At 41.6% G+C, this 13731-nt stretch overlaps 1 protein-coding gene across 1 annotated transcript in view; it reads left to right on the top strand.

The window, feature by feature from the left end:
• Positions 1-13731, top strand: part of HSD17B4 (hydroxysteroid 17-beta dehydrogenase 4) — a 321488-nt gene that overhangs the window by 256544 nt on the left and 51213 nt on the right. Inside the window, exons 18-19 of the mRNA XM_075836285.1 lie at positions 11698-11767; positions 13563-13669. Coding sequence (XP_075692400.1) covers positions 11698-11767; positions 13563-13669 — 177 coding nt within the window. The remainder of the gene's footprint in view (positions 1-11697; positions 11768-13562; positions 13670-13731) is intronic.

Below are 13731 nucleotides of genomic sequence, written 5' to 3'. Positions count from 1 at the left end.
TTGCCAGGTAGTCGTGTTTTAAACAACAATGTGTCACATTCTTATTACAAATAATGCAGAATAGCAAACTAGTAGCTCATTGTCTTGCTTGGGTTTGGAAAGCAGAAGTCACAGGTTCAGTCTTCTTATTTGTGAATGAGAACTGCTCCTCTGACCGAATAAATGAACGGAAGTTGAACGTAACGTGAACAGGGCCTTACTGATTATTACTTTACAATCCTGTTAATATTTCAGGGGTCATTTTAAATTTTATTAGTATATTCCATAATGAGAAAATATACACATAGGGTATTTAGATTGTGAGTCCCACTGGCTACAGCAACTGTACAGCGCTGTGGAATATTCTGGCGCTATATAAGTAACAAATACATAATAGCAATTTTAAGTCGATTAATACTAAAAAAAAGGTCTCTATCAAAGAGTTCCAATAAAGACCAGCGGGGGTCTTGCTGTCCTTCCACAGACTACAGGTTTTACAACAGTCTGCATCTACAGGTTATAACACATACAGTAGTACAGATGGCTGTTTAACCAGTTAGTGACCGGCCCATAGTCTTTTTACGTCGGTCACTAACGGGCTTTATTCCGATGCCATAGACTTTTTACGTCGCGGCATCGGAATAAGTAAACAGAGCAGGGAGCTGTCAAATCTCCCTGCTCTCAGCTGCCAGAGGCAGCTGAGGGCTGGGAGCGTCCCTGCTCTGCCGGGTGAGATCGATATTAGTATCGATCTCACCCGTTTAACCCCTCAGATGCGGTGCTCAATAGCGAGCACTGCATCTGAGTGGTTTTGGAGAGTTAGCTCCCTCTCATCCAACTGACACCCGGCGATAAGATCGCCGAGTGTCAGTGTCTCCGATGGCAGCCGGGGGCCTAATAAAGGCCCCCAGGTCTGCCTGTAATGAATGCCTGCTAGATCATGCCGCAGGCATGACCTAGCAGATGCCTGGCCGTTTTAAACGGACAGGCAGTATTACACTGCAATACAAAAGTATTGCAGTGTATTATAATAGCGATCGGAGGATCGCATAGTGAAGTCCCCTAGTGGGACTAGTAAAAAAGTAAAAAAAAAAGTTTAATAAAGTTAATAAAAAAAAATGTGAAAAAAAAATGAAAAAACCAACTTTTTCCCCTTACAAACTGCTTTACTATTAAAAAAACAAAATAAAGGTAAAATTACACATATTTGGTATCGCCGCGTCCGTAACAACCCAGACTATAAAGCTATTACATTACTTAACCCGCACGGTGAACACCGTAAAAAATTAAATAAAAAACGACTGAAAAATTTCTGTTTTCTGTGAATCCTGACTTTAAAAAAATGTGATAAAAAGTGATCAAAAAGTCGAATCTACTCTCAAATGGTACCAATAAAAACTACAAGCCTTCCCGCAAAAAAAAGCCCTCATACAACTGCATCGGCGAAAAAATAAAAACGTTACTGCTCTTCAAATATAGAGACAGAAAAACAAATAATTTTGAAAAAAGTGTTTTTACTGTGTAAAAGTAGTAAAACCTACAAAAACTATACAAATTTGGTATCGTTGCAATCGTAACAACCCGCTGAATAAAGTTATTGTGTTATTTATAGCACACTGTAAACGGCGTAGATTTAGGACGCAAAAAAGTGTGGCGCAATTTAAGATTTTTTTCTCCCCTCCCCCCAAAAAAAAAGTTAACAAAAGTTAATCAAAAAATAATATGTGCCTCAAAATGGTGCTATTAAAAAATACAACTTGTCCCGCAAAAAACAAGACCTTATACAGCTATGTCGACTCAAAAATAAAAAAGTTATAGCTCTTGGAATGCGACGATGGAAAAACGTAAAAAATAGTCTGGTCATTAAGGTTGAAAATAGGCTGGTCATTAAGGGGTTAAGGACAAGATAAGAGTATTGAGGGAAGGTAGAGGAGAAAGCGCATGGGAATGCCCACTCAGCTCTGAAGTTGCAGCTTTACAAACCGGCATCATGTCTTAAGAATAAAAGGAGCAATACAGAACCACTTCAACCTTCTTAGGTACATAAATGTAAGTATTTGCCTAGTAAATCCTTACAACAGTCTTTAAAGTGAACCTGTCACATTGAAAATGCAGTCTGATCTGCTGGCATCATGTTATAGAGCAGTAGAAGCTGAGCAAATTGATATAAAGTTTTGTGGGAAAATATTCACTAGTACTTGTAATATTTTTATTTATATTCCTGCTCGTTCTTGGCTTGGCTCCTTCCAGTGTTGTTATTGATTTGACAGCCTTCTCTGTATAAGTGTACGAACAGCGATAGCGGTCAATCATTGGGTAAGACCGCCCACTGGACTCCTAAGCACAAGAATGTTCAGGAATTAAAAATTTATTCATATGGGTTTTAAATAAGTTACTGAATTAAAAATAAAAAAAAAAGTAATAACTTTACACGTCTTCATGTCATAACACCTGTCTAAAGCTAAGATTGTACACACTAACTTGCATTAGCTTCAATGGCAGAAATGCGCTACGAAAACCGTTGCAAGAAAGCGCAGGCAGGTCAAAATCTGCCTCAAAGTTCCTGAAAGAATTCTGAGGCAGATTTTTTTCTACCTGCAACAAGACTCAGTGTGAACAGGGCCTAAATGTGATACTAAAACAGAATTACTATCTTTTCACTATTTAAATTGGAAAATGTTCCTTTTGTAATTTAATGTGATAAGTTAAACTAGAAAATGAAAGCCTCAGAATATTCCCCTTTCCCATGGGTATACCAGATATGTGTTCTCTGCCCAGCCTATATCATCGCGTTAACTTTTAAGAAAAATGGTTTGTATTTTTTTTAAAAGGAATTAAGGCTAGCGAGGCAAAAACAAATAACTGTACAGTGTGAAGATGATCGGGAACATATTTTTTAATCATTGTGAATTACAAACTTATCACAGAGAAAAAAATAAAACTATATTAATTTAAAATCACTCAGAAAGGCAATACTTACACATACAAGTGCAGTTCCCACAAGGCAACACTAGTTCCCACCAGAATGCAGACAAGCCACAAAGCAGAGGCGTAGCTAGGTTCTCCAGCACCCGGGGCAAAGATTGTTTGGCGCCTCCCCCCCCCCCCCACCTTTCTCGACCTCTCCTTCCCCCTAGCCATGTTTGTTTTCTCTATTCATGAGATATAATTTTTTTCCCAGCGTTTTTTATGTAAATCGAGCATGAAGCCATTTGTACATTTTACAAGCAATATAGTTCTATATACAACACCAGAACCAAGCTCATTCATTACATATATACAGCACTAGAACCAAGCTCATTACATATATACAACACCAGAACTGAGCTCATTACATATATACAACACCAGAACCAAGCTCATTACATATATACAACACCAGAACTGAGCTCATTACATATATACAACACCAGAACCAAGCTCATTACATATATACAGCACCAGAACAACGCTCATAGCATATGTACAACACCAGAACCAAGCTCAGTACATATATTCAGCACCAGAACAAAGCTCATTACAAATATACAACACCAGAACATGGCTCATTACATACTAGTCCTTCTATATGACTTAGTATAGCATCAAAAAGTTAATTTATTTAAGTAATTTAATTCAAAAAGTGAAGCTCATGTATTATATAGATTCATTACACACAGAATGATCTATTTCCAGCAGTTTTTTCTTGTAATGTTGATGATTATCGTAACCGTTAATGAAAACCTAAAATTTAGTGTCTCAGAAAATTTGATTATTATATAAGCCCAATTTCAAAAATGATTTTTAATACCGAAATGTTTGCCTACTGAAAAGTATGTACGGTATATGACCTCAATACTTGGTCGGGGCTGCTTTTGCATGAATTACTGCATCAAAGCGGCGTGGCATAGAGGCGATCAGCCTGTGGCACTGCTGAGGTGTTATGGAAGCCCAGGTTGCTTTGATAGCGGCCTTCAGCTCATCTGCATTGTTGGGTCTGGTGTCTCCTCTTCCTCTTGACAATTGATTCAATAGAATCAAGTCATTCTGCCCTGTCAATCAGCGCCTTTCAACGACGCAAGCGGCGCAAAGGAGTCGGTGAAAGGCGCTGAATGGCCAGGCACGGAACGTACCCGCCCATTCATCACCTATAGTGCAGGAGGAGGTGGCGGCGGCTGGTTTTAGTGGCTCTGTTGCCCCCTCAGAGAGGCGGTAGACCGCCGTCATGGACGGTGCGGACCTGGCGCCCCCTCACCTTCCCTCTTAGTTGTTCCCGGGGCACCAGCCCTCCCCCTCTCTAGCTATGCCCCTGCACAAAGCTACATAGATGGAGTTTGTCAGCATTTTGCGCCTGGGCAAACAGCCACTCACACCTACTATTCATGAGGGGGTGGCTACTTAGTATTATCATTGCGCACAGATATGGCTTCTGTAAATGCGCCAGTCACACGGTTACATGTAGTGCACCATGCTGGCATACAGCCTATTAGTTACGCCTAATCTCCCTCTATATATCATTTGCTTTTTGTCTGCATCCTGTTGAGAACTGCGGTTTGTACCTGCACTTGTATGAGGATGTATGGCCTTTTTCAGTGATTTTGAATGACAAACTTATTGAATATTGGTAAAATTAACGCTAAAAGTTAAGTCCAAAGAATCACTTTAAGACTACTGAATTCACTTGGTTGGCACTGACATGATCCTTATTTTGCTAATGATCATATTACCTTTTTTCCATTTCCCTTTATCCAAAACCTACCTTATGTATGTTTAATAGGGCACACGAACACTAGCATCCTGCTCAGTGGTGCACTAGTGTGTTATTCTGTGGTATCATGTACCGTATTACCTAAACCGTGTCACTACAACAGTACTGGGAAACAAATGCAGGAAACTTCAGGAAATCCGTTGCATTTATTGCGACTTGAAAACCATGCCCCTATGTGTCCGGGGCACATGGGTACCATTACTTGTCCGGTCCATTAAAGGGCTGTTCCACCTACACTAACTTTTTTAAAGGCTTTTCCCTTCAGGGACATTGTCGTGTCATAAATGTCAGATGCGGGTCTCGCCTCTGGGACCTGCACCTATCTCTAGAATGTGTCCCCCTAAACCCCGTTCTACTTTTTTCTGCTCCCGCTGCCTCCCAGACACCTCCTGATTGTTTTCGTAACTCCCGACCATATAATGTGGTTTGCTAAGCTACACTGTTTCTCTAACTCCCATAGTAGTGAATGGAAGTTACGGAAGCAGCGTAACGTGCGAGCTACGCTGTTTCCGCAAATACCATTCAGATCTATGGGACTTACGGAAAGATTGTAGCTAAGCGAGATACGCTGTTTCCATCTTTATGGACGGAAACGTTTCAGCCAGAGCAGAGAGGTAGAACGGCGTTTAGGAGGCCCCGTTCAAGAGATAGGTGCGGGTTCCAGAGGTGGGACCTGCATCTATCTAACATTTATGACATATCCTGTGGATATGTCATAAATGTCCCTGATGGGAAAGCCCCTTTAATGACTTCCCTGTAAGCCAGTACCATCTAGACCTAATTACATGAGTTCACTAGTGTATATGTGTGTACAGATGTAGCCATCTTTATCTTGACTTCTAACGCATTAAATAAACAATGGCTAGATCTCTTCTCTTGATTTTTTCAATGGTTTTGTGTGATATCACGCTGCAGCAAGTTCTCAGAATCAAGTTAAAGATGGCTACATCTGTGTGTGTGTGTGTGTGTGTGTATATAATCTATATTAATATATATTTATTGTAAATGTATATATTCTTATATGTATATAGTAATGTACTACTTTACATTACTATCTATAGCATACAGCAGAGAAGTTGTACTTGCATGTTTTCATGTATACATACAATGCATTCGGAAAGTCTTCAGAGCCTTTTCATTTTTCCACATTTTGTTGAGGTCTTGTGCTAAAATAAAAAATGTCTACACTCAATTCCCCATAATGACCAAGTGAAAACAGGATGTTCGTAAACTTTGCTAATTTTTTTAAAAGGAAAAACTAAAATTTTGCATTGACATAAGTATTCAGAGCCTTTACTCTGTACTTAGTTGAAGCACCTTAGGCAGCGATAACAGCCTACAGTCTTCTTGGATATGATCCTACAAGGTTTGCACACCTGGATTTGGGGATTTTCTTCCATGCTTCTCTGCAGATCCTTTCAATCTCTGTCTGGTTGGATGGGGACCGTCGGTGGACAGCCATTTTCAGGTCTCTCCAGAGATATTAAATTGGGTACAAGTCAGGGCTCTGGCTGGGCCACTCAAGGACATTCACAAAGTTCTCCCTACGCTACTCCTGTGGTGTTTTGGCTGTGTGCATAGGGTTATCGTCTTGTTGGAAGGTACCTTTGGCCTAGTCTGAGTTCCAGAGCACTCTGGATCAGGTTTTCATTAAGAATATCTCTGTACTTTGCTCCATTTATCTTTCCCTCAACCCTGACCGGTTGTCCTGTCCTAGCCACAAAAAAACACCTAACTTCTTCCATTTGCTTTTAGAAACTTTCAGTGCAGCAGAATTTTTTTTTTCTACCCTTTCCCCAGATCTGTGCCTTCACACAATCCTCTCTGAGCTCTACAGGCAGTTATTTCCTCCTCATGACTTGGTTTTTGCTCTGATATGCATTGTCCGCTCTAAAGGCCTTATATAGACAGGGGTGTGTCTTTCCAAATCAGGTCAAATTAAATGAATTTACCACAGGTGGACTCCAATCAAGGTGTGGAAACATTTCAAACATAATCTAGAGCAGTGGTTCCCAAACTTTTTGAGGCCAGGACCCACTTTTGTCCGAGACTTATGTTTGGGACCCCCCACTACCGTACTTTGCCCCAATTCTTCTGATGTTTGGCAACATTATTTGTAGCTAGATGCTGGTACTTGGCTTCATTCAAAAAATAAGTCCCTGCAACATTAAAAACAATGGTAATTGTGTGGGCCGGGGAAGAGGCAAGCTCAAGGTATCCTGCTGAAGTGAGTCACTGAGGCCCGACTATGACTGCTGATGGGCCATGTGACTCGACCGGTCCATCAGAGATGTAGCTGGGGGTTTAGCACAGGAGGGTGAAACACATCTGAGTGCCCCCCCACACACCGTATAATGCCGTTATAGCTGCCCCTACAGCCTCCCTACCCAGTATAGTGTCCCTAAAGCTGCCCCCACACAGCCCCAATAGTGCCTCCCTACACACTATAGTGCCCTAATAGTGCCTCTCTACATAGTATAATGCCCCTATAGTGCCTCCCTACACAGTATAATGCCCTGATAGTGCCTCTACACAGTATAATGCTCCTAAAGCTGCCCTCCACACAGTATAATGCCTCCATAGCTGCCCCTTACAGTATAATGCCCCCATAGCTGCCCCCACACAGAATAATTCCCCCACACAGGATAATCTGATAATGCCCGTATAGCTGCCCCCATACTGTATAATGCGCCCATAGCTACCCCCACACATTATAATGCCCCCACACAGTATAATGCCCCATTCAGTATTTTGGCCTATATCGGTCCCCTCCCGCTACCCAGTATAATGCCCCCATGGTGACTATTAGAAAAATATTAAAATAATTACTTATCCCTGTCCCTACGACGAGCAGAGGAGAGCCTTCTTTTAGTTTGTGCTATGATTGACTGAAAGGTCATGATGACGTCACTAAATCGCACCAGTCTGTGCCGAGCTGCTCATGGCCTTAACGCATAGTGAATGCTGGAGCAAGGAAACGCAAGCTCCTTGCTCCAGCATTGAATTCAACTGTATCTGCGTCCTGATGACGCAGATAGTTTTAACTGGAACATCGGTGAGTGGCTCGCAACCGCCCTGAGGTTTCCACACAACCCCCCTGGGGGGTCGCAACCCACAGTTTGAGAAATCCTGATCTAGAGGAATGGGAGACCCCAGAGCTAAATTTCAAGTGTCCTAGCAAAAGGTCTGTAAACTTATGTCCATGCAAAATTTTTGGGGAAAAACTTGAATTGTTTTTTAATTTAGCACAAGGCCTCAACATAACAAAATGTGAAAAAAGTGAGTCTGAAGACTTTCCGAATGCATTGTATGTCCCTAGCGGTAGCCATGGCAACCAGAGTGAAAACATCCATTGTTAACATTGCTGCCTGCATTAGGAGAACTGGAATAGTTAAGCGCAATAGAAATAAGCTTTCCGTTTCAGAGTTACTTTATGTAATGGGAAAAAATATATATATTTTTTAGCATGTGTAACCTCCCACACCAAACAAATGCCAAGTTTACATAATATTGTACTTAGAATGGTATATTATGGCATTCAGAGTTTCCATTTGTTGCCCTGTCTTATGACCCTTCCAGGAGTGTGTTTTTGTTGTTATCGGAGCTCAGAGAAGAAAACAAAAGTTTTATAAAAAGTCTAAAGCATCTGCTGGACAGGTTGCATTCCATTAAAATAATTGTGACACAAACATGATTTTTTTTTTCCTCCTTTTTCCTTATAAAAGAGTGGCAAAGCTTGCATTTGTGGTTTTAGGGCCTGTTCACATCACCGTTCCTTTGCGCTGAGGGGTTCAGTTTGAGGTTTCCGTCGGGTTAACCCCTCAACAGAAAGGCAAACGGAAACCTGAAAGTGCTTTCAACAAATCTCTTAACTTAATCTTCTAAGGCCTCCTGCACACGACCGTATTTTCATCTATCCAGAAATACTGTCCGTAAATACGGATCAGTAGGCATCTATATTTCATCCGTATATACGTAAGTGTGTCTGTAAATACGGATACTTGCAAAAAGAGGGAGGTTGCAAATGATGTCATCAACATGTTGCCTAGCAATGCTTCCGTAAATACCGACGGTTTACGGATGCACATCAGTAGCCGTCCGTATTTACAGAAGCTCTCATAGACTTCTATGGAAGAGTCCGTGCCGTAATTACTGACAAGAATAGGACAGGTTCTATAATTTTTTCAGCACGGACACCCATCTGTAAAAACACTGAAAGGTGTCCGTGGCCGATAGAAATGAATGGGTGCGTAAATACTGTCAATATTTACTGTCCGTAATTACTGATGAAAAATAGTCGTGTGCATGGTGTCTTAATTCTGTTAAATTACATTATTTCTACCTGTATGTTTATCTTTTTTTCCCCATATCAAATGCAATGTGAACCATTAGATGACATAACAGCATGTTCCTTGTACTTTTCATAGATGGATCTAAGATCATATAGTGTGGTATATCATTTATTTTAAAAGGCATTATTTTTCACCGTAACTATTTTTAACACTACCTTTTTGGACAAGTATTAACAAATGGGTGTTACGATTCCCCTTGTAAAAGGGCTGTGTCCCTACATACTGACCGTATCACACTGTGCTGGGACACATCCTCCTGACAAGGGGAATTGTCTATCAGTCCTCGACTGCAGAAAGACTTTTTGTGAAATACAAGGATTTCTTATAATAAACCTGTCAGGAGAGGTGACAGATTTTCTATAAATCTAGTGACTCACAGGTGACGACGTCTCAGATTCTAGTAGTTTTTATTCTTCTTTTCTTCTCCATCCTGTCCAGAGCTTATGACGACTTCTCCCAGCCATGACCCATTTCTGCAGAATCTGCCACTCAGATGTCTTTGGCTCCTCACTTTCCCAAGATTTCCACACCTATAAACGGAAATAAAATTATCATGGTGCCACATACTGTTCCCCTAAATATAATGGCACCAAACACTGTGCGCCTGAATATAATACCATACACTGTAAAACACCACATACATACAGCCCCCTGTACATAGTGCCACACACAGCCCCCTGTATATATCACAAATTCCCCCTATAGCTAGCACCACACACATCCCCCCCGTAGAGCGTTGCACAGCCCCCTATAGATAGCTCCCCCTTTGTACATAGTGTCACACAAAGCTACCCCCTTGTATATAGTGTCACACAGCGCTCCCCCTTTGCATATAGGGCCACTTAGCGCTCCCCCTTGTATATGGTGCACACAGCGCTCCTCCCCTTGTATATGGTGCACACAGCGCTCCCCCTTTCTATATAGTGCCACACAGCGCTCCCCTCCTCCTTGTATATAGGGCTACACAGCGCTTCCCCCCTTGTATATAGGGCCACATAGCGCTCCCCCCTTGTATATAGTGCACACAGTGCTCCCCCTTTGTATATAGTGCACACAGCGCTCCCCCTTTGTATATAGTGTCACAGAGCACTACCCCCTTTTGCATATAGGCCCGCACTGCACTGCCCTCCCCCTTGTATATAGGGCCACCCAGCACTCCCCCTTGTATATAGTGTAACGGAGCAATCCCACCCCCCCCCTCCTTGAATATATACACAGCGATTAGTCCCCAACTAAAGAAAATATATACAGTTTACTTACCTTACCTTGTGGCGGCTGCCCCAGCAGGACGCGTGTGAATCCTCCGGACTACACGCATGCGCAGACCGGCGTGAAGCAGTACCTCATCACGGCGGCCTGCGCAGGGAGTCTTCCCAGCGCCTTATAGGCTGCAGGCCTAACGTGACCTGCAGCCTATAGTATTCATTTGTATCTCAGATACAAATGAATGTGGCTGCCGCTAGCACTGGGGCCCCCTCCGGTGCTAGCGACGCCACCGGGCATGATGGGGCCCATGCGATCATGTGCGTTTTGGGCGGCCATGGGTCCCCCGGGAGCCTTGTGGTGATCCGCCACTGTAAGCTGGTGAGATACTGAAAAGAATATAATTCTTTTTGCCCCAGTCATACTGGATGGTTTTGCATTTTTCTTCCCAGAGAGCCTTTTCATCTTGCACAATTGCTCATTGTAAAGCAGAGTGCTTTGTGAAGTCCTTTTTTTTTTTTTCTTTTGCTTTTTTTCACAAGTAAATTTAGAGTTATTTAACTTTTAACGTTTCAGTTTAAGTTTTACCCCCTTTGATTCTCCGGTCTAGCACCACTGTGGAGCCTTTTTCTTCAAAGCTCAGCAGTTTGTTCTACAGAACTTTCCTTATTCCTAATTTTCTCACAGGAAGTTATTGTCTGCCATGTTACAGTCATAGTGGAGCTGTAGCCTGGTCATGGTCACTGTTTCTACGAGCCTCCCTAGATCACCTTTTTTGCTTCATTAACTCAAGCCTCTTCCTACTCTGGCCCATTTTGAAATGTAGTGCGTAATTTGTAAGGGAATGAAGCTAATAAACAGTACAGCACACTCATTCTTTAATTCTTGACTAGAAAATTGAATTTAGACATTGAGGCAAGGTTACTTGACTTTATGTAAATTGAAACTAAAATCTTACAAAATTTTGAAATATGGATATTTCCTTTTAACCGTTTTTGTTAAAATTTGCCTTTGATGTGATATGTTAAAAATTTATTTATGCAAAATAATAAAAAAAATCTACTAGACAATGAAAGTTCCCACTGTCTTCATTCATTCATTCATTCATACATACATACATACATACATATATACATACATACCTGCCTACCTACCATGGCCTGGTTCCGAAATGCAGGTATACTTGCCTCTGTCTAACCATACTGTTGTTGCAGGTGTAACGATGGAGTTAAGATTAATAGACTTCTGCAAATAAGGTTCTGATTAGTGCAGAACATTTCATTTTAATTAAACTTAATTAAGTGTATTTCATTAAACAAGAAATGTGTTCCAACCGTGGTCAGGTAGAAGCCAAGAAAAGCTTGTGATTGAATTAGATCTAGCATTGATTGATGCTTTTGCTCCCTCCTTCCTCAGGCTGCTCTGTACCGCCTCAGTGGTGATTGGAATCCTCTGCACATTGAACCCGGCTTTGCTGCAATGGGAGGTAAGTGAACAAACTGACACTACTGATCACGGATTACAAAAGTTGCATTTTCTGTCTTTTCATTGTGTTATTCTGAGATTGTTTTGCATCCCTTGCATTGTATTTCAGACAGCAGACCAGATTTGAAACCATTTTTCTTTATAATTTTTAGAAAACTCTGTGTCCATTCCCTCCCGTGTTTGTCCCAGCGGTGAGAAAGAGGAGTTTTAATAGGAGCTCCATACACATGAGAAAGCAGTTGGTTAAATGTGCCTGTCTATTTCAATGGGGGGCAGGGAATATGCCACTGCTAAACACCACTGGCAGAGGCCTCCTACAGGAACATAGGATCAGGCATGTTTAAATCTATGGTGCTGATCCCTCTTTACCCCATCATCTGCTCTTGTGGGACAGTCCAGTCAGCTGCCCCCCCATGTACATGAGATTTTCTGCCGAAAGGAGGTGCGGTCTTATGTTCCCAAGTACATGGCCAGCTTCCAGACCTTCGCATTTGCTTCATTTGTAAAGTTGCTCTGATGGTGGCTGATTCTATGAACTGCACTTGTAGGGCCTTAAAAAATGCAATACCATCAGAAGCAGACATACCATCAGTGTAACCTGTACAACTGCAAAGAGGGGGGTTAAAAGGGCCCACTGCCACCTCTAAAGCAGCTAGCCGCTTCCCACCGTCTATCAGATGGCATGTAAGGGCCTGAGATAATGAGTTTTATGGCTCACAACTACTGGTGGATTGTTAGACACACGTAATGGACTTGCTCTATAATAAGCCATATACTATTTTTGCTTGGCGGCTGTCTGTGGTCACCCCTAAATACAGTTGAAGTTTTCAGAATTAGAGATATGTGAGATAAAGCAGTGATCGTGGGGCAGACATTCATTTTTTTTTAAAATAAATAAAATCTGGATTTCCTGTTACTCCAGTAGAGAATTATATAGTCAGTGTCTTGTAGAGCCCACATATTGATTCATATCAAGGTGCCCAATTAATAGATTCTGCCACACAGAACAGTTACCTATTCTCCCACTCTACTGAGAAGAAATCCTATCATCAGGTGCTTAGTTGTGCCTGGACTTTATTTCCCATGTACTAAAGACAACTCTGCTTTGTGCAATTGGTCTGCCTCTGACTTCTGACAATATATCTGAACTGTAGGGCAGCAGACGCCATGTCAACATGTCTTCTTCCCGCAAGCCCGACAGAGGCTGTTCCTTACTTATTCTTAAATTGGGCCTGCAACTAACCACTGCTGTATCTTCTCTGTCCAAGTCTAAACTTGCCACAGAATATTAAACAAGTCATAGGCTGCCTTTATAGTCTAAGGAGTGGCATCCCCTTTATTGGAGAAGAGGAATGCGCCTTGAACAGCCATATACTTTGCAGACCCTAATTAAGGCCAGCCTTGACTTTCCAATCTTTTCTCCGATCAAACTGCTCACCATTGGGCATTTTCCTGGGTATATCTGATAATTCTGCCAAACGATACAGCGGCTACTTGTGACACAGAGAGGTATTTCTACAAATTTTGAGATTCATTTCGTGGATGTGGAGCTCTCGTTTCTTGCCTCTGGTTATCAAATTTATAGACCGTCTTCATACCATTTTAGAGCAGATTTCTGTACCATTTTATTTTTAATATTCGTAAACCTTTTAAGGTGTCGTAAGTTGAGCTCTGCTAAGACTCCAGAACAAGATAAATTAACTTTTATAGCGCCTCAATTTCTTTTTATGTTGATGTAAATATTATACTGAATATTCGAGATTAAAGTTGCATTCTGCAATGGTTCTTCTTCACAGGGTTTGAAAGACCAATATTGCACGGTCTGTGCTCTTTTGGATTTGCTGCCCGGCATGTTTTGAAGCACTTTGCAAATAATGATGTAACCAAGTTTAAAGCAATAAAGGTACAGAACTTGGCATTTTGTTTCTGAATTGCAAAATTGCTCAATAGGAAATCACTTCGATT

Source organism: Rhinoderma darwinii, chromosome 1 (genome assembly GCF_050947455.1).
Source record: "Rhinoderma darwinii isolate aRhiDar2 chromosome 1, aRhiDar2.hap1, whole genome shotgun sequence".
Classification (NCBI taxonomy): Eukaryota; Metazoa; Chordata; class Amphibia; order Anura; family Rhinodermatidae; genus Rhinoderma; species Rhinoderma darwinii.
This window is presented reverse-complemented; position numbering and strand designations above follow the sequence as displayed.